Below are 21,952 nucleotides of genomic sequence, written 5' to 3' on the forward strand. Positions count from 1 at the left end.
GCACACAACCGGTCAAGAGGAAAGCTTTAAAAAGTGAAGACTCAGAGACAGTGTTGCCTGAGGGGGAGAGCGAACCTGACTTCTCTCTCTCTCGCGCTCTCTCTCTCTCTGTCTTACGCACATAGCCAGGGGTGGGGGCGACCAGGAAACATCTGCCAGTCCCTCCAATCCCGAATAGGAAGTATCACAATCTCCAGAAAATGGGAGAAAGGCCAGCATGGGGTCTAGGGCAGGTTACTGATGGGTTTACCGATCATGTGCACTGTTTGTATATCATTTAAGTTCACAAGTGATTCATAAGGTCATGTGCTAACATTTGGCATCCTGCAAATGTTATATGCATCAATGACAAAAGTGTCTGCAGTAAAGAAAATATTTTCAAAAGCTAGTTTGAATAGCATGTACAAGTTCTTAGAAATGTACTGTGTGTATTCTTGCTGGTTTCATATGATTTTGAAAAACATTTATAAAAAATGTAATAACCGGTTCGATGTAATGACTAAAAATGTCATGTGATATTACCATCAAAAAAGTAATAACATTTTCCTTGATGTTACATGATGTGAATATACACATCTTATTGTGAAAAAAAAGTGTTACAGATTTTCTTTTTTCCATTTTCCCTATTTTAAGGTTGGGGGTCACACAACATGACATTTTAGAGCTTGAACTAATCTGGGCCTTTTCATAAAAAGGTCAGATATTTTAAGAAACTTCCTGATCTTGAAGCACAATCATAAGGGTCTAGCTCCTCTTTATGACATCATTTCCTTTATTTTGTCTCCTTGTTGGCTGAACCATATGACTTTGTTTTTTTGCACCAGATGACATAGTTTTTCATAATTTTTTTTGACAAAAGTTATAAAATATTAACAGTGCAATAGGTTTGGTATTTGTTCAATTATTTTAAGAAATAGTAATTAAACATTATGCCAAATTACTTTCCTTATCTTTTCAATGTGTTTCTTTTTAGGAATTGGTATTATATTATGATATCAGGACTGTTGTATCACCCTGTCATTTTTCACTTTATTCCCTAAAAAGTCTTTGTATTATAAATTGCCTTTTTAATATGTTTTTGAAAAAAATAATAGATCCAGATGAAAATGTCACTGAAAATGTCACACAAAAATGAAAATTCTGTCATCATTTACTCAACCTCAAAACCATGATATTAATAAAGATTTAGAACAACTTGAAGGTGAGTAAATGACAGAATTTTCATTTTTGGGTGAACTAAACCCTTTTAGTCACATATAATAATTAACTTCATTTAAGAAAAACGTGAAAAAAGCAAACAAATGATGGTCCTATTTCTCACATCTCATTTTACTTTTTTTACAATTAATTTTATTGTGATTTTAGAACTTATGTAGCCCCGCCCCCTTTTAGCGCTGCACTCGCTGTGTTCTGTCTTCCAGGTTGTATTTCCACAGCATGAAGGTAAGATCTTCCCGGTCTACTGACGTTTGTTATGACATCCACTTCAAACATTACAATGCTCATGATGACTTTAACTCTACAATAAGTAAATCCACTTCGCCAGCAAATTACTCTTCGACAGCGATGCCATAGAAATATACAGAGCTACTGCAGAAACGGAAGTTCAGACACAAAATTCTTAAGACGGCTGCACGCTTGTTTCTCTATAATAATAATAATAATCTATAAAGTTACTAATTAATGATCTACATTTCTTAGATCATATTTGAGGATGTATCCTGTGTAGATTTCCCTCTCCATTTAGACACAATGGCAAATGCCAAACGTCCAGATGAGAAACCTGTGACCTCACTTCTCTGATGCAAGGGAAGGAGAGAGGAATTTGTCCTGAACACACTCAAGTATTTCCATATCAACTCAGCTGGCTATATAAGGAATCAAACCTCATGCTAGACAAATTCAACACAAGCTGCGTCCCTCACATTCTTCAGCACTTCAGTGTAGGGATGAATATAGAAAACAATGGGCAGTTGGATTGAACTATACTAATAGCATAAACCTGATAAGAGTGAATTACCAGAAAAAGGCCCAATGATAAGCAATTAAGATAACATATCCAACAAAACTAATGTCCATGGGAGTTCTCAAATACGATCAGCCTAATTGAGCGGTTTCTTTTTTTCATTATAAATACAATAAGACAGGAAATCACTTCATATCCATAATATATTACAAGAACAAAATCTCTGCAATTCAAAACTAGCAGCAGTTCTCATCTGAACCACAATATTATAGCATGTTCTGATGCTGAGCGCTACTAATCACATAATCGTGCATAGTTAGACATGGCCTTATATTTGAAATCAAGGGAATAAACAATTAAGACTTGGTTCAAACTGGACCGCGAGACATAATGACAACGTTGTCACCATTTTACAGTTTCTAGTTTAATTTGAGAAGCACGTCAAAACAATGGAGCGGTTCACACCAAAAGTGCTCAGGGCTGTTTATGGTAATGATCTTTCAGCTCTATATCCTCTCATTTTTATCTAGAGCCAAACGCGCTATATCCAAGCTCTTCCCGCTAAAGTTGCAAATGATGCGGTTATTTTAACAACAGTAAAAAAAACAGTGAACAGAAAAAGAGATTAATGCTCTTGCCAAAACACTGCAGGAAACGAGAATGCAGCAAAAACTATTTGTATCTGTCATACAGGCACTCTTTCCATTCAAATAAACACGTTTATTGACAGGAACTTTTTTTCATCGGCATTTAGCATTATTAATCAGTTAAGAGCACTTCATAATAAACTATCCTAATTAGGAAAATCATTTGTAGATGGCAAGGAAAGACAACTAAAACGTTGACATGTTTTGTTAACTTTATATTTATTATCAGTATATGCATCAGGATATGAATATTATATATAAATAAATAAATAAATAAATAAATAAATAAAATAAAACACACACACACACACATACATATATATATGGTATATACACAGACACACATTTTTTCTCTCTCTCTCTCTCTCTCTCTCTCTCTCTCTTTTACAAAGTACTACTGCTGCCCAGATGGAAATTTCTATAACTTTTCCAGTGTAAATTATGTTTTGTGTCTTTTGAAACACGTAGAGATCTAGACTATGCATTTGTTGTTGTTGTTGTCGTCAGACTTAGATATAATATCGGCCAATATATCGTTTATGGGTTTCAAATAATATTGATAAGCAGTTCATGGTTATACTAATAGATTTCAGTGTTTGATTTTTAAGACATTTGGTTTACTTTTGTATGATAAACAATTTTGGTTCTGTGTTCAGGCTGCCGCTTATAGCAACACCAATGAACTTTTCCTCTGCGGTCGCCCTACAGCAGGGGTCGGCAAGTAACTTTGGCCGCGGGCCAATATTTTTTTTATCCAGTAGATGGCGGGCCAGCTACATGGAATAGGCCTATTCGTTACGGTGAAATCACAAAATATAATGCACACAAACGTGTCCCTACTACTTGATATACAACCACTGATGAGCATAATCAGTTTTGATGAAGAAAAAAAAAAACCTATACAAATGCAGATTAGAACCCAGAACCTTTTACACACTTGACGAAACTTGATTCTACCCCTGGACCATTTAAGCACACGAGAAAACGCCGCGGATACATCTCATTAACGATAAATTAAACCTTAATGTACTATTTAAATCGATTGTTGGACATGTTATTGTACATATATCTGATTTAGCATTGTATTACCAATGGACTGTACAACTTTTGAACTTTATTCCTTTTTTTTAAATTATTATTTATTCGGGACACACATAGGCTACACACCTAAGGTTTAAGGAGGTCTGCGCGGGACTGTTTTTTTCCGTCCCGCTCCCACAATTCAATTCAGCAACCGCTTAAAATACTTAATAGTAAAAGCTTAAAAGTGTTCACCTGCTTTAAAAATTTAGATCTCGTTTTCAGAATCTCAAAAACAAGTCGTTTTAAATTTTTTTTTTTTTTGGTTTTAATTTGGAAAAAAAAAACGATTGAACGAATGATACACGGCAGTGATGCCCGGGTCAATGTATAAACAACCCGCACCCGACCGACGTTTTCAACTAACCCGCCCGCAACTCGGACCACAAACAAAAGAAAATATTGTACCCGACCCGCTTCCTGACCCGCATATTGGGCCATAGACATAGGAACTAGGGGTGCGCATTTTTCTGAATGCTGTGTTTTGTAATAAAGGCTTGAAATTATTCATTTATTTCGTTTCATTTTCTTAACAATTAAGATATGGCATGTGTTTATCCAGTCTAATCGAAGTGTGCGTCTCTCCTCCGAATTTCCCAACAAAAATCCCGCCCCCTCTCAGAAAATACATAAAACTCGCATTACTGAGCTATATGCGTTTAAAAGTAGCCTATTAAAATGGCACAATGGCATTGCTCAGTTCAACGTTTTGGGAAATCGGGCATTTTGTCCCGCGTCAGCTCTTATTCAAAAGTTAATAACGCGCTCAACATTCAGGTAAATAAGGATTTCCCACTTTCATCTGCTGCTCGTGCGTCATCCTCGCGCAGTTATTCAGCCAATAAAGTGTACACCTATGTATTTCATAGAACATTGTGTCTAGTACTATATAAATTACAATGGTTTAATTGGCATCTTTATTTCAAACGACCTGACCGACCGCGACCCGAATATCATTAAAAATATTTTTGGATGACTCGTAACCGCGGGTGACCGCAGGCACTCGTTGCTCATTTTGGATCATCCCGCGCATCACTGATTCACGGGGCCTATTTGTAAACCGTTATAGTAAAAAAATTATAGTACGTTATAATATAAGACGTTATAGTATAGACTTTCAAAATAATCCGGCGGGCCAGAAAATATTGCTGGCGGGCCAGTTTTGGCCCGCGGGCCGCCTGTTGCCGACCCCTGCCCTACAGGATGGAAGCGGAATTGTCCATTACCGCTGCCGTAAATAATTTAGCCTCCTGCGCGCAGCCTACTGTCGCACGCACGCTCACTGTTTATCCAGCACCGGCTTTGGAATGAACCATGTCCACAGACAAGGTAGAGTATGATGCGTGATTTTACGAAAGTATGATGTATTGCGACATCAGAAACGAGGAAAAACGAAATAATGACTATTGTAACGCTTGACGTAAAGCAAGTCAAATTTGTAGTTTGTTATGTCTCATTAGAACTACAGAAACACGACCCGATCTGGCAATCTTACATAGTGTGGTTATAGCAGATAAAGGACCGCAAAGCGGAGGCATAAGTGCCTTTCACCCTGTTACGACTTGATGAACCACTGAAACATTATTTTAAGGTAAAAAAATATTCCTTAGTGTTGCTAAGTCGAAGCAAAATTATTTGCGAACCAACGGTTCACTCTGATAAGATGGTGTATATGCTATAATCTGTACAGCACTGTTTGTTCTTGTGAAGCACTGCTATTTTGTTGTCTTGATCACAGTTTGCAGTGAACCATCAAGCTGGAACAGCCGAGAGCCTCACAGACAGGCACAAGGCTCTGTACTGACACACAGTATAGAGTGTCCATCTATCTCCAATCACAGGCTCTTTCTCTTTCTGCCAGTTCAAGGGCTTTCTACTGATGACTGAGCTGCGGGAAAGCGGTGCTCAATCAGGGGATGTATGGACAGCCCCGGGCAAGCGGGACAGCTGGTGAGCTCAGCAAAACATATATGCACACCAACACATACACACGCTGTCAATGTAAAGCCAGCTGCCCTGGAATCTGTTTTCTCATTACCTTGCGCACAGCAGGACTGGGAGATGGTCCTGGCGTGTTAGTATTGTGTTGTGGACTGCTCTCCTCCATCACTGGAAAACAAGAAATGTACAGCTGAGAATCAGTGGAGTGTGGTGTGCTGCTTTCTTTTTTAGCAATATAGATTCATGTTCCAGTTCATTTGGAACGTCATTAACCTTACACACACACACACAGAGAAATAAAAATAAAAAAACAATTTTATGGTATGTTTATAGTAAGATGCTATAGAAACACTTAACTTTAGGGTTAAGTTTGGTGCAGGGTTATTATCTTTTAAAACAAACTAAAGTAATTTGCAAAAAAATTTAAAATTCATTACTTGGAACAAAATCAACATTAAATGAAATTAAATAATATAGGAAAACCCTTAAACTTATTTTATTTCAGCTAATTGCCAAAGCAACATTTTTTGTTTCTGTTTAGTTTAACTTATAAGTATGTAATACATATGTAATAAATATGTATATAAATATGCAATAAATATGAATAAAAACTATATTAAGACATTAAAAATACAATTCAAAATATTTAAAAAACTACTACAATAGCATATCACTGATACTAAAATAGCATTGATTCGATAATACTAGATAAAGCATCATTAGCTATAATGAACAACAATTTTACTACATTCATTAATTTTGGTTAATGTTAGAACTTCAACGTATACCAATACATTTCTAACATTTAAAGTTTATGTTTGTTAATAATAAATTGTATAACTGTAATTACAATGTTTATGTTTATAACTACAAAAATGTTTTTCCACTTTAAAACAAAAAATCTGGGTTATAGTGATAACTTCCATAGCACTTACAATGGAAGTGAATCAATCAGTCAATGTTAAAATATTAACCTGGTTCAATAGTACAGGCACATTATGGCAACTTCATTGCCAATGACACAACAGAAACATTTCAGTTTGTTAACTTCAGTTAATACATTTCAAAAACTAATAATGAACAAATAATTACTGAATTTTCATTAACAAATTGAACCTAATAAAGTGTTACCACTTTTTCATGACCATTAGTCATTTATACTAGGTAAATTGCACAGGTGACTGTACTGTAGCTTTAATTGTAGCTCAGAGGTCACTAAAAACCAGTTCGCTGACAAAACTGTTCATCGATTTGGACCAAAAGTGGTGCTGTCTGAATAGACGAGTTGTGTACTCGGTTTATTTTCACTAGTTTGACCCATTCATGTCTATTTCTACACCAGTTACGAACATTTTGCCTGTATTCCTTTCCCCCATTATTAACACCACTTTCAAATGAGACCTCAATGAGAACACAGTCACTTTCTGAAACGTTATCCACTAGTGTTGATTTTGAACGGTGTTATTTAAAGTATGTTTTACAGATTATTCAGTCTCATTTTTTATAATTGTTTTGGTCATGATTCTGCCCTCGTGTCCTTGCTTTTTCTCTGGTCTTGAGGCAGGATCATGACAGAGCCATGTTTTGTGTGCAAGCACATGGCCTTGTGTTTGGGCTGTGTGCTTGCGTTGTCTCGTCACTTAACCCCGCCCCCTTGTTCTCCTCGTTAGCCTTCATTGTTGTATCAGTTTCACCTGTTGCCATTTATTAGTTTCTCCCCATTTAATCCCCTTGTGTTTGCTGTCCTGTGCCGGTTCATTGTCTATCATATGTTGTCAAACTTTGTGTGAAACTACCCGTGAGTTACCTGTTGTAAGTCTTGTCTGGAAAGTAGTTTTTGATCTTGTCTTTACTGTTAGTTTAGTGTCTAGTTTATTTTCTGAGTCTTAGTCTTATGTTGTCTGTCTAAAGTAGTCTTTTGTTCCTGTCTAAGTTTTGCCCCCTCGTGGGTTTTGTTTTCCCTGTTTTTGTCTTTAATTAAACATTGTGTGTTGCATACTGTCTGCACTTGGGTTCATCTGCTATCCACATAACAGTTTTATTTTTGTACAGATTATTTCAGTCAAACAAACATTTTTACTCAGAGAAAGCGTCCCAGCTGACAAGTGAAGAATATAGGCCAATACGTTGTTGTTTTTTAAAAGCTTAATACTCAAACACAAGCAAAACACTGGAAACTGACTGTCCGTGTTTATTGGAGCAATAAAACCTACTATCAAACCGTGTAACACAGAATAATCCTTACTTGATTTAGTCAGTGCCTTGCGAGCCAAAGCTGCACACAGTTCATTCTGCACCTATTAAAAGAGAAGATCATGGTTTTTAGTTAGTTCTTTCAAATATGCAGGCATAATGGGCTCAAAACCATTTAATGCAAGCATATTTTATTGTTCACAACCTGCTGCTTGGGAAACTATTAAGTGGTTCTGTGCTCTGAAGAGATCCATAATGCTTTGAAGCTATGAATCAACAAGTTCAGAACTAAACTTCTTCTCTATTTTTTTTTTTTTTAGTTTTACTTCAATCGATTTATTTCATACTTGGAACTTTTTTTTTTTTTTTGGCAGGGTTACAAAAGAAGACTGCATTACTTATTCTTTTAGCATGACTGCCTTTGATTTCCCAACTGTTGTATTATTCCTTTGAGGATCTATAAAAACTTGACTCAAATTCCAAGTGATCTATTTCTGATCTGACTGCAAACTGAGGTAGCGACGTTACATTCAAATCCCTCAGCACATGGCACACTATGAATACAAATGTATCCAATCAATCAAGCATCTGAAAGAAAATCACTTCACTTATGAGGGGAAGTCCATCTGCTGTCTGACCATGGGAGTTCTGTGCATTAGTAAACCAGGTGTGTAGTGGAGAGGTTTAACTGTGCTTAGTGGCCCATTAAATCGACATGTCCTATGGGGCCATCTGATGTGGCAGCCCCTGCTCTGAGTGCACAGACTCAGGACTAATGTAAATGGAGCTGGACTGGGATCTATGTATGAAACTGTGACCCCATGCAGGCCAACAATGATCTGCACTAAGTAACTGTTTCCACTAATAACCTAAAGAAATGAATGGTGTACATGACCATTGGTGTCATTTACGGTGGGAACATGATTGATGTCTTCCCCTATTTTCATAAGTTGGCTATTATACCCATGATTTATTTGGAGGGATGGACGGAGGGATAAATTGACTGATGGATGGACAGATGGGTGGATAGATGGATGGACAGACGAATAGACAGACGGACGGATGGATGGATGGACATAGACATATGGATGGAGAGACAGATGGACAAACAAAGATATAGGAATGGATGGATAGATGTATGGACGGATGGATGATGGACATATGAATGGATGGATGGATAGACATAAACAAAGACATAGGGATGGATGGATGGATGGATGGATGGATGGATGGATGGATGGATGACAAAGAGATAGACAGACAATTGAATGGATGGATGGATGACAGAAAGACATAGGAATGGATGGATGGACAGACAGACAGAAAGACAGACATAGGAATGGATGGATGGACAGACAGACAGAAAGACAGACATAGGAATGGATAGATGGACAAACAGATGGATGGATGATAGATGGACGGACGGACAGACAGACAGACAAAAATATGGATGGATGGACGGACGGATGGATGGACAGAAAGATGGATGGACAGACAGACAGACGGACGGACGGATTCAAATGATAAAAACATGAGTTTAGCCATTATATAAAACATTACAATTAGGGATGCACATTACATTGGTTATATATACATATATATAATACATTTGCAAATTTATATATATATTGTTTTTTTACTCAAGTACTCATCTTAAACTTGGCAAGCATCCGGTGAACATTGCTGCAAATTATGTTTTTGCTGGTTTTATTATTAGGTCTTGCTCTAAATCCTAAACACAACCACAAGCTACATGATACAGTATTTTACAGTACATTGATTAAGCCATCAAACTGTTCAGCTGAACACAGCAACACAAAGGTGAGCATCATCAGTTCCCCAGGGTGTCCAATGCAAATGCCGACCCTCTCAGAACGTGGCCGTATATTTCTGTTACCAAGGTGACTGCAGGTGCACAGGCCACCTTGAGGAGAGGTTCTGCAACATTACCTTGATAGCTGGAAGCTAAGCACGTGCCGCATGGACACAGTAATGTACTGATTCAGTCATTACACCAGAGCTGCTGGCTCTCAAACGGACAGAGCGCAGGTGTAACAGGGTTTCTGTGCAAGTGAAAATGCTCTGCACTAAACCTTTTGAGTATTGTGGTTCAAAGACACAGGCAAAGACAGGTTCACTGGTTGCTGGATGGTTGTTTAGGCATGAAACTGGTCTTAAAATGTCCTAAATGCAAGATTTGGAAAAAAGCTAATGAGATAATGCAATTCATTTTCTTACCGTTGAGGTGAGATGCTCCAATGCTCTCATTTGAAGAACTGGGTTACAAGCGTCAGATGATTTCTCTGCATCTTCTTTATAGCTACAGAACAGCATAAAACACAATTTAATCTCAATTTAACATGTTTGTTTTTTTGGACATGGTACCATGTTAATGGATCAATTACATAACCTTATTTTTATTTATTTTTAAATACACTAAAAATGGCATTTATACATGTATAAATACACTTTTTATGATAAGCTTGTTTTAAAAGATTTCTTGATTAAAATTATTTTTGGTGACATAGTCAAAAAGTCATACAACTACTGTTCTGAGATTAATCTTATCAAATAGCTTTGTGCAATGTTTTATTATTATTTCTTATAGTATATAAATATTGCATGGATAGTTCATGTTTGTAAATGTTATGTGGTGTGACTTGAATTGATAAAAACTTTTTACCTAAAAAAAATCACAATACATGGCAATTCATTTTGGTAAAGCTTGCATCTTGAAAGCTTAATCAGGCCATATGGAGGTGCAGACAGAGGGACCAAAAACAGGTCTGATCTCACTAAAGATGGACATCCTGCCTAGACAAAGCCACTAGGACAGAACCTGACTGACTTTCCCAGCAGACAGGAAATGATGCAGAGACACGACCTATAGCTCAACTTCCATTTGCGTCCATTGACCCCCTGCTTACGTACTGTGTACCAAAGTGCTAAACGCCATTGATCTGATTAAATGAGGCCCTGCACAAATTCTGTGTGGATCATAAGAGGTCAAGCCAGGCTAAACAGTAAGGACTTTTTCTGGTCAGGCCAGGATTTCAGATTTCAACTTGCCCAGCCAATATTGGCTACAGAATATATATATATAAATTAAACATATCTATCATAAAACTTAGATGCACAAACAAAACATGTCTGTGAACTGATGAGATGTGTTTTGACAGACTGTGAAAGGTCAAAAGTGGTGAGGCAGCACTCTGAACAGGTTGGGTATGTCTGAATCTCTGAAAGTGAGACAGACAGAGCCTGGAGCAAAATCATTTGTCTGGCCTGCACTCGGATGAGCACTGTCACACAGACATCTGCTGGTGAAGGCTGGAACTGCAGCTGACGTTACTGCGTTATATGCTCATGGAAAGATACTGAAGGATTTCCCTGCCACGTTCGCCTTAATCATCTACAAGCCCTGTCCAGATTACAGGTCATTGATTTTATTTAAAAATGTGGTTTGCCGATTATGTCAAACCCCATCTGCCTATTATAATTTTTTATGGGGATAATGCATCCAAAAAAGAAAAATGTGTCATCATAGAGTGCTGCAGGGATGACGTATTAATTCAAAGAAAATTATATAAACCCAATAACTGTCCATTTAAACAAGGAAATGGACTGTCTGTTAAGATAAACTTTGCTCATAGAGTTCAACAGTCAGGTTCCGGAAGTAAAAACTAATTTTCTCAAAAGGGAAATTGATTTTTAATGATAACTTAGAAACCTTTTTAGACAGCCCTACTGTGAGCTACGAGGTTGTTAATCGATGGTATATGCTTATGTTAAAGCTGTTAGTCCGCATTATTTCAACTTACTTTTAAAATTACCATGTTTAACAGTGAAATTTGTGGTGCAAAACTTCATTGATGTGCAGAAAATTCCAGCAATCAGAGTCGAAACAAGCAAACCGCGCCAAAAGAGCTCTTTATCTCCGTCCAGCTCCGCCTCTCCCTAAGTTCCCAAACCACTTAAATATTTGTACGTATATGGGTATTTGGCAATAAACTTATTAAAGGGCACCTATTATGGAATTTAGAAATTTACCTTTCATGTAGTGTGTAACATAGATCTAAGTGAACAAAAACATCCTGCAAAGTTTGAAATATGAAAGCACACCGTATATAAAGTTATTGTCTTTCAAAAGTAAGAGTCGACTCGGAGTCATTTTTATGAATCGTTAGAAGACCGAAGCTTTTTCTCTGACTAGATGACGTCAACTTGTCAAGTTATTTGAATACGATACGCCCACTCCAAGGAAAACTTGAAAACATTATGGCGACGAGACGCTGTGTTCTGAAGTGCGACTCAAAAGCCAACTTGTTTCATCTGCCCAAGGAGGAGCATTTGAAGACTAAGTGGCTACAATTCATATATACAACTATACCACAGAAGTATAGTCCGAGCCTTGTGCTTTGTTCGCGCCATTTTGAAGACAATTGCTTTACCAACTTAAATGCAATCAAACTTGGATTCGCGAGCCGGCTGATATTGAAGGAAGGTTCAGTTCCAAGTGTATTTGCATCAGCTTCCTCCTCCGTATCACAACCTGTAAGTGCTATTAATAATTGTTGCTTTTATGTTTTATGTAGCATGCTTAATAATTATTTTGTTTGTTGTGTAAGCACCATTTAGTTTTTAGGTCTTCAATGACAATTGTATTGAGACATGTGAAGTGTTTGTCATAGTAATACCTCGTAGTAACGTAACTGCATTTTTTTTTTGTGTGTGTGAAAACATTACGTTTATGCATCGGGCTAACGCAAACAAAGACTGATTGTGCTTTTACAATATGAACTCTGGGCTATGCTCGCTAACATAACATTAAATTCTTTATCTTATTTTTAGTTTTTTACTACAAACTACAAAGCAGTGGACTATAATCATTATTGTAACACAATTTAATTGATAAAAGCATCATTGAACTCCGTGTTAAACAATAAGTATTATCTCTGTAAACACTGCTGGGTCATCTGACCAATCAACGCAGATTAGCGTCGCGCAGAGGAGGGGTTTGGAAAAATGAGTCGTTGAACGAATCATTTGGGAGTCGGTGAGCAAATCAGGTAAAAATAAATGCATATTATACGAAAACAAAAGTGTTTTTTGTCATTGCATGCATGTAAAACTGTTGTTGGGGACTCCCAAAACAACATTAGGAACATTTTAAATGTCATAATAGGTGCCCTTTAAAATATGTTGTTTTTATAGATATAATCTATTTTAATTGAGTAGTTTTATAATTCTACATAGTTTTTTAATTTATGTTGTTTGCAGTGCTTCACGGAATTGTAGTTCTTTCCCTCACTAAAGCCGTTAAGAACGCAGCCTTGTACCACAACCTTGTATTTTAGATTCACCTCCTAGCTGATTGGCTTGGTTCTTGGCTTCTAATGCTTTAAAAAAAGTATTTTTCCAATCCCGATAGGAGAAATGAATGGAAAAAATACTTCCGGAACCAACACAGCTGAAAAAGTGGGCAGGGGCTGTTGCACTCTATTAGCTTGACAGCCTTTTTTGAAAGTGTAAAACCCAAAAAGTTTTAAAATGTTTATAGGCCGACAAACAGACAGAGAGATACATTATTAGTCCTACTTGTTCAATTTCTTTGAATTAATTGCAATTTAGTAAATTTCACTTCCTGTCACTCTAATTCAAATCCCAAATCACTTCAAACACTCACGAATTGAAAGGCAGACAATTCTTAAATTCAGAATTTTGCCCAATCCAGACCCTCAGTTGAGGTCCACTGAGAGAGAAAGCCTCCAATCACAATAACCTTTTGGATCCCAAGCCAAGAAAAACAACCCAAGGAGTACCGTAAATGGTCACAACTTCCATAGTAATTAAAATCCTCTTTTATATATGTTTAGCTCTGCTTAGGTAATCAGTAATGGTTGTTTACGGGCCCAGGCACGTTCTGTTAGCACTGAATAGTAAATTAAAAGCTATTAGGTTTTAAAATCCTAAGGGACAAGATATTTAATGACCTTTGACCTAAGAAAAAACACCATCATTAAGCTTTTGTGTGTAACCGTATGCTCACCGCCTGTGGGTTCCACTGCGAGGCTGCACGTACGGGACCAGCTGTAGCAGTAGATGTACTGCACTCGGCCAGTTGACCTGATTTCGGAAATCACAGCTCTGGGCTTCACATTCCTCAAAGGTGAACTGGTACAGAGACCTGGAGTCCTCAAATACATTGTTCTGCTCCACTGGACACAACAGGGTTAAACATCTGACATAAAGCAGTCTAGACTAAGCTTATGTAAACGGTATTTTCTAGTCAGGCACCTCAGAGGGAGCCGTGCTGTGCTGCAGATTCAAAATCCATATAATTCCTTATAATATAATCAATAAATCATCCCAAATCTTTATACTAAAGGAGCAATCTGGTCATTCACAGTAACTGTTTTACTCTCATGTGTGTACCTGAAAGCAGCATGCCCAAGTCCAGGAGAATGTTCCAGATTTTGGAAGCTATTTCCCTGTTCTGGATAAACTCACAACGATCCATCAGCCATTCCACCAACTCCTGACCTGTACATGTCCTCCTGAGAAAATGCCAGATGAGAACAGGAAAAAGAAGAAAGAGTTACAGGAAATGACAGGCATGATTGTATTAACCAAAACAAAACCATTATATAAATATTTATGCTTTCATTAAACAATACCATTGGCTGATATTTTGCTGATTGTAAAAAAAAATAAAAAATAAAAAAAATGTATACATTTATAAACTAGTTGCACCTTTTTTGCTCATTTTGAATCGGAGAAGGATTGTTAAAGGATGTAAAATTATTGTTAATGTGACTTGGTAAATAAACTGGTAAATTCCAACCAGTATCTCAATCTTATGTTACAAACTGAATTCATGTAATATATCATGATTGAATGATACACTGTACATCCAATTTAATTAGTGACTTATCAATATCCATTCAACATAAGTCAGAACAAGATTGTAACAACTAAAAGTATCTTATTTAATTATAAAACATTTATTTCAATATTATAACAGAGAAAATAGTCTAATAACTCATATATAATAGAGAATATCTACATAAATAAATAACGTAGTCAGGTATTATTAGCCTATTTCTGATCAACAAATTTAATCTAATATACTTTTTGTTTGTAGAAATTAGCATATATGCAAACACTCAGGACCGCTACTGACCTTTCTGTTGACAGCGAGAGAGACAAAGATCAACCGCGGGAAATGTAACAAAAGAATACCGCGAAATTCAGTATTCAGTATGAAAAAACTCATAATTATGTTTGTTTGTTTTTGCCTTGTGTAATTTATATGAAAAACATTTTAAATGAAAATACAGACACTTTTAGGAAAAGTCAGGTACCAGCAGGATTTTATTTATTTTTTGCAAGTTTTGCATTTTATTTATTAAGTTATTGCAGTTATAAAATTCAAAACGGTCAAAATGACCGTCATGGCTGTTCTAGTGTTAAGTCAGTGCAGAATCTGAAATAAATCTTATTTTATTTCATACCGTTCCAATAATGTTTTACATTCCTTTTGTTTATTTTATTTAAATTCGGTTTAGTTTTATATTTCAGATTTTCAGTGTGGTGTCAGATTTTTGGACCCAACTATATGTGATACAATCCATTAGTCTTCTGAAATAATGAGGCAAAGTCCTCACTGTCCTTTTTTATGTCAATTTATGTTCCAGTTGTACTTAATATTGACACATTTTTCAGGTAAAATAAATAAAAATTACTTACAATATCAAGGAAACAACAACCAATTTAATTCTATTTTGTATTTTTAGATTACAATGTAATTCATGTTCTATTTATTTAAAAAAAAAAAAAAGTATTTTTCTCATCAAGTGCTACAAGCATATTTACATTTATTCCAAAATAATAACTATAAGACCGCGATAACAAATTTCATGTATAATTGGGAATGCGTACAAAGCTGTTCTCTTTAATAGTCAACTTATTTTCAGATAATCAGTCATCAAAGCTCGGTAAACACTGGTTAAAAATATCCCTTTCATTTCACCATACTGATTGCTCATTAAAAAACCCTCAGATCATATTTTTATGTCATTTCAAGTTTGAAAGTGATGTGACAAAGTAGTGATATAAGGGTCCGTTTACCCTTGGAGTCTTTCGTGTACAGACGACAACGTTGTCAATATCATCCCTGTTCACACAGTTCTGCGAAAATGACTAAAAACACTATTATCCTGCCAGGCCAATAGTTGGCAATGTCACTTTGTAAAGAAACATTACACGCCTAAGTGATTTACAGTTTACAGTAATCTTAATTATTCAACCAACATTGCAAATCAGGTTTATTGGCAAAATGTACAGACTTTCAGCTGTATGCAATGAACAAATCAAACAAAAGTGCTTAAAATACCTCAACACAACAAATGTTTCAATTGGTTTCCCCAAATTCAACTGAAAATGCGACTTTTAATGACTTCTGCAGTCATGACTTCATGGCAAGCATCTATAGTACTTAGAAGAACATCCGTTTGCTGTTATAGCAATATATAGCTATAACAGCAAATACATGACCTGCTGCAAACGAGATGTATCCAGACACCAGCTTCTGCCAGGGTTTCTGAGGAATCTTAGCCTATTCCTCGTGAGCAATGTCTTCCAGTTCAGTAATATTCTTGGGTTTGCGTGCTGCAACCGCCTTCTTCAAATCCCACCGGAGATTTTCTATGGGGTTCAAGTCAGGTGACTGATGTCACTGTAGAATCTTCCAGGACTTCTTTTGAAACCAAGCGTTGGTGTAATTTGAGGTATGCTTCGGATCATTGTCCTGTTGGAAGGTGACGGTCCAATGATGCCCAAGCTTCAGCTTCCTCACTGATGGCATTGCGTTTTCTCCTAGGATTTTCTGATACTTCAATAAATCCATCTTGCCTTCCACACGCTGCAGGTTTCCAGTGACAGAGGATGCAAAGCAGCCCCAGGGGCCTCATTTATAAAACTTTGCGTAGGATTTGCGTCAGAAGTGGCGTACGGATGAAACATAGGACGTGCGTACGCACAGAAATTTTCGGATTTATAAAACCGTGCGCACGCACATCCTACGCAGTTTTCCCTTAATAAATCACAATCAATTCTAAATGTAGCGCAGCTTTTGCGGCTTCATGTCACGCCCATAAATAGTCCGTGAAACGCCCACAAGTTAATATTCATCGATTGCGAAATCATGGCAAACACAGAGAGGAAATCAAAAAAACGTAACTTCACTCAATGTGAAGTATAAGTTATCGTTGGCGAGGTGGAAAAGAGGAGATGTTGTTTGGAGGGCACGGTGTGGGCATTACTAATGGCAAAAAGGCACTTGAGTGGCAAAAGGTTGCAGACGCCGTAAATGCTGTAGCCTCACAACCTCGGACCGTGGCCGAAATAAAAAAGAAATGGTCGGACAAGATCAGCAATTGTGCGTCATTACGCATTGTGATGGGGCATTTTATTTCCATCCATTTAATTGCATCTGACACGCTACAGATGTCCGTTATAACCTACGTGGAAATGGGAAATAGTTTGGTGCAAATATAATTTCTTGCAGCTTTCTGAATGGTTGAGACATACGCCATATTATTTTATCAAAAATAAAACAAACTAAAGGCATATGCATGAATACCATGATTCCGTAGCTGATGAAGAAATATTTACTATGAAAACAACTTTCCCCAGTGGACTATCTATCTAATTGCATCTATATCTGCTCCGCCAGACGGACACATTGACGAGAATATCAGTTTTGTACATTATTTCGTTCTGTTTACCATATTATTTATGAGGATGAATTGCATAACATGCCAATATTATCGCAGAACATATTTCACTTTTCTTTTTGCAAATATGTGTTCATTTGCATTTCTGTTGTAATTTTCATTTGATTTTGTTTGTTTTACACTGCAGATCGATCGAACAGGTTTGTGTAGGCTGTTAATTGTAAGACTTGCTTTGTGAAGTCTTCATGTTATTTATGAGAGGCAGTATTGCCCTTTCTTTAACACAACGGTCTACAGTTTCACACACTTTCACGTGTTTCTTCCATCTGCCGACGGTGTCGCCATTTCTCATTTCACCCGTTTTTGTGCGTACGCCTGGGTCAGAGCTTGCGTGAAGGACCGCACATTTTCCCGTGAAGTTTGCTTTTTATAAATACCAATTATTGCGTAGAGAGCGGCGTACGCCTTCTTTTGTGCGTACACAACGTTTATAAATGAGGCCCCAGAGCATCACCGAGCACCACCATGCTTAACTATAGACAGTGTGTTCTTTTCAGCATATGCATCATTCTTCTTCCTCCAGACATACCGCTGATCCATAGGGCCAAAAAGTTACAGTTTTGGTTCATTGCTCCACATGTTATTTATTTGATTTTGAGCAAATTGGAGCCAACTTTTCTTGTGCTTTTGGGTCAGTAGTGGTGTATGTCTTGGAGTTCTGGCATGCTTTTAGTGGGCACCTTACTGTGCAAGCTGAAACCTGTTGCCACCAAATTTTGCTGCAAGTCTTTAGCAGTCACTCAAGGGTTTTTCTGAACATGCCTTCTCAGAAATCTGGTTGCAGCCATTGCTTGCTTTTTTTTCTGTCCCGCCAGGTGTAACCACTGCTCCTTTAACTTTGAACTTAGGAACTATGCCTTTAACAGTGTATCTAGGAACATTTATTTCCATCCCTATCTTTTTGTATCCGATTCCTTGCTTGTGAAGGGTGATATCTTAACTTTTTGGACCATTCTTTTGACTTAGCCATATTTATAACATGCAGTCAATCATGACACTCAACAAAACCCTAGCCAGTTCAGATATTTCATGAGTTCTAGCTCAAACAAACCTGGTGCAACTAATGAAGCCCTTGATTAGTTGCATCAGGTGTGCTTGGGACAACACCCGCAGATTTGTGCTGTTGTGAGGAATTCTATTCAAGGGGTTGAATAATTTTGAGTATTTTTAAGTCATTAAAAGTTGCATTTTCAGTTGAATTTGCAGAAACCACTTGAAACATTTGTTGTGTTGAGGTATTTCAATACCTTTTGTTTGATTTGTTTATTGCAAACAGCTGAAAGTCTGTCAATTTTGCCAATAAACCTAATTTGCAATGGGGGTTAAATAATTTTGATTACAAATTTGTTTTATTTTAGTCTATGGATTATTCATGGATTTTTTTATGGCGTTTTTGTTGTGGAGTAAACGCCCCTGATATAATCCCTTCATATTAAGGGCCTATTCACATCATGAATTATTTTTTTAATTTTTTTTACTTCCTCTAAAAGGGAATTTATGTAGATAGCAGTACACATACATCTACAGCAACATAACACACACAGTAACACATTACAATAAATCATTCAAAAACATGATGGCTGCGGGAATAAAATAATTATTATATCTATTTGATTTACACAAGGGGAATTTAAATCTCCAGCCCAAGGGAAGCATTTGAAATTCAGTACACAATGGATGCGTGACATCGGACAGGACAGGACTGACTGGCCGCCCCTAGTCGCTTTTTGTTTATAAGTTTGTGCAATATTCCTTAAAGGGATAGTTCACCCATAAATGAATATTTTGTCATTACTTACCCTCAAGTTGTTCCAAAACAGTTTCTTTCTTCTGTTGAACTCAAAATATATTTTAAAGAATGTTGGTAAACAGTTGACGGCACCCATTGACTTTCATAGCAGGAAAAAAACTGACAATTTTTATTTTTGGGTGAACAATCCATTTAAGTCGGTCCCCATTATCTTACTACATATTACGTATAATACTAAACGTATCCGTATTCCTTACATTGATGATAACGATCTACATTATTGACCACACCAAAAGATGAGAACGTTCTGTTTATTATAAACGAGATGCAATTATGTCATCTGCTGCTTTAAATGTTCAAGCTCTTTAAAGTCGGTTGAATTCTGATTGGCTGCCAATGTTGATTGGCTGCAAATGATTCCAACAATACATTTCATATATACCTGTAGATGTGGACTCCTATATTGTTATAGAATTATATTATTAAAACGTTATAGTTATAATGCTTGGTTTGAACGGCCCCTACTACGGCTATACTTTACTGCATATATAACTGGCTAACACACAACGTTGCAATGAAACTTACCTGATGATTCTTGCCAGTTTAATATGTGCTTTCCAGTTATCCTGGGCATTGGATAAGAAAGCATTCCTCAGTGCTCGGCCGGCACATGGCACATTATTCACGCAAGCCTTCACAACACATAGAGAACATTCTTAATCAAGATAAAGCGGAACGATTTAAAATTGTCAGGACAGAAACAGGATGAGATGGTCATAATTTAACAAGAACAAAATATAAAACACCATTTGCTTGCATGGCCTCAAAATTTTGAACATAAACTGTAGGCTATCTATATCTACACTATAGTCCAGGTGATATGTGCAAAATTTGAGGTGATATGTTCACTTTCTAATATGTTTTTAATGATGTACTCAACAATTACATAACTAACAAGTGCTGACAACATCCCCAACCTCTCCATCAAGTGAATTACACTTGACACCATTAACCAACCAGATTTTCAAGTCATCGAAGGACTGAGGGCAACGACGGGAGATAAAGGCCTGATTTACCTTGTGTCTAGTCTGTCCGGCATTTGAACAGCGGATGGACACAGGTGGCTGCTTCTGAGATATAATCTAGCATAGAGAGAAAGAGGTTAAACATCTGAAAAACAATACAGCTTTGTGTCCTGAGACAATGCACTTTTCCTGCTGTTTCTTATCTTAAAACAGCAGCTACGACGATTACATGAAACATTCATTCATTGCAGACATCATATCTAGCTTTTCCAATTAAACAAAAACAAAACATAACTTTGTTAAAAGGTCAGAGTGGTTGAAACATCCACCTAGGTTAGAAGAACATGTACAGATTACAAATTTACCATATAAGCAATAAAAGCTATTGCTTATTGTCAAAACAGGTTGCTGTGCCTCAAAAGAAACCAGCATTAAACAAAGTGAAGCAGCCTGATTGTCCATTACTCAATGTGTACTTTAGCTAATAGACTCATGTGGGATGCTGGGGAAACACACAGTGAAGTCATTTTTGTAGTCAGTGTAAACAGCAGCTCTTAACACCCATGTCTAAAATTTGTGTTGAAGCAACCATAAAAAGATTGGGGCCTGGTCATTTATTAATACTATACATAATGAAGGGATCCGCAAAACGTCATGAACTGAAAACTGATTTAGTTCTCTTTGAATAAAAGTCTCAATATAATTTTTTATGAAATGTATACTCCTGTGGTCTAAAATAAAAGCAGAAAAATGTACCGTACCGGTAATATTTATATTATATTATATTATTTATAATATAATATTTATACATGATGCTGCATTACATATTAGTATTCGGGTAATTGAAACTTGTTTTTTTTTACAGTTCCTCTTTATAATTATTAAACATTCAGTTGTATGACCCCATATTAATTGATCAAAAAATATATATTTCTGTGTGCGGATTCCACAAAAAATAAAATCAAGTAGCACAACAGGTTTCAACTTTGATAATAATAAGAAAAGTTTTGAGTAGCAAATCAGAATAGAATGATTTCAGAATGATCATTTGACACTGTTAATGGCTGCTGAAAATTCAGCTTTGACTTTACAAGAATAAATTACATTTTAAAATATACTAAAAGACAAATTAGTCATTGTAAGAATTTTAATATTTTTTTAAAATCTTACCAACCTCAAATGAAGAGTAGTGTATACTGTATAATAATTCATAGATGTACACACAAACAAAAAATATATTTGTCATCTAATATTTTAGTCACAGTGTCCTCACAATTATAATATTCAATTATATATTACATATTTTAAATGTTTTCTTGCTTTGACACTGTATCTTACAAACATTCACCTTATTCAAGGTTTAAAATCCAACCCAACAGGTTTACCTTTAACCAATCTCATATTACAGCCTGGCCAATGCAATGAATTAGTTTCAGCTGTTCTCAAAGTCACTATTGTAAGTAGCAATATGCAAAACAGTCTTTAAACAAATTTACACGTTACCACACCTCAGGCACAAGTACATACTATAGTCAGTTTTAAAATAAACTTAC

The 21,952-nt window shown here is 36.4% G+C and overlaps 1 protein-coding gene across 2 annotated transcripts in view; it reads right to left on the reverse strand.

The window, feature by feature from the left end:
* Window positions 1–21,952, reverse strand: part of rapgef5b (Rap guanine nucleotide exchange factor (GEF) 5b) — a 59,236-nt gene that overhangs the window by 37,001 nt on the left and 283 nt on the right. For both annotated transcript variants that reach the window (XM_079626673.1, XM_079626674.1), the window contains exons 2-8: window positions 20,451–20,516; window positions 19,960–20,066; window positions 14,263–14,384; window positions 13,877–14,045; window positions 10,066–10,147; window positions 7,880–7,931; window positions 5,732–5,802 (exon numbers count right to left, since the gene is read on the reverse strand). In XM_079626673.1, coding sequence (XP_079482799.1) covers window positions 5,732–5,802; window positions 7,880–7,931; window positions 10,066–10,147; window positions 13,877–14,045; window positions 14,263–14,384; window positions 19,960–20,066; window positions 20,451–20,516 — 669 coding nt within the window. The remainder of the gene's footprint in view (window positions 1–5,731; window positions 5,803–7,879; window positions 7,932–10,065; window positions 10,148–13,876; window positions 14,046–14,262; window positions 14,385–19,959; window positions 20,067–20,450; window positions 20,517–21,952) is intronic.

Source organism: Phoxinus phoxinus (genome assembly GCF_949152265.1).
Source record: "Phoxinus phoxinus genome assembly, chromosome: 10".
Taxonomy (NCBI): Eukaryota; Metazoa; Chordata; class Actinopteri; order Cypriniformes; family Leuciscidae; genus Phoxinus; species Phoxinus phoxinus.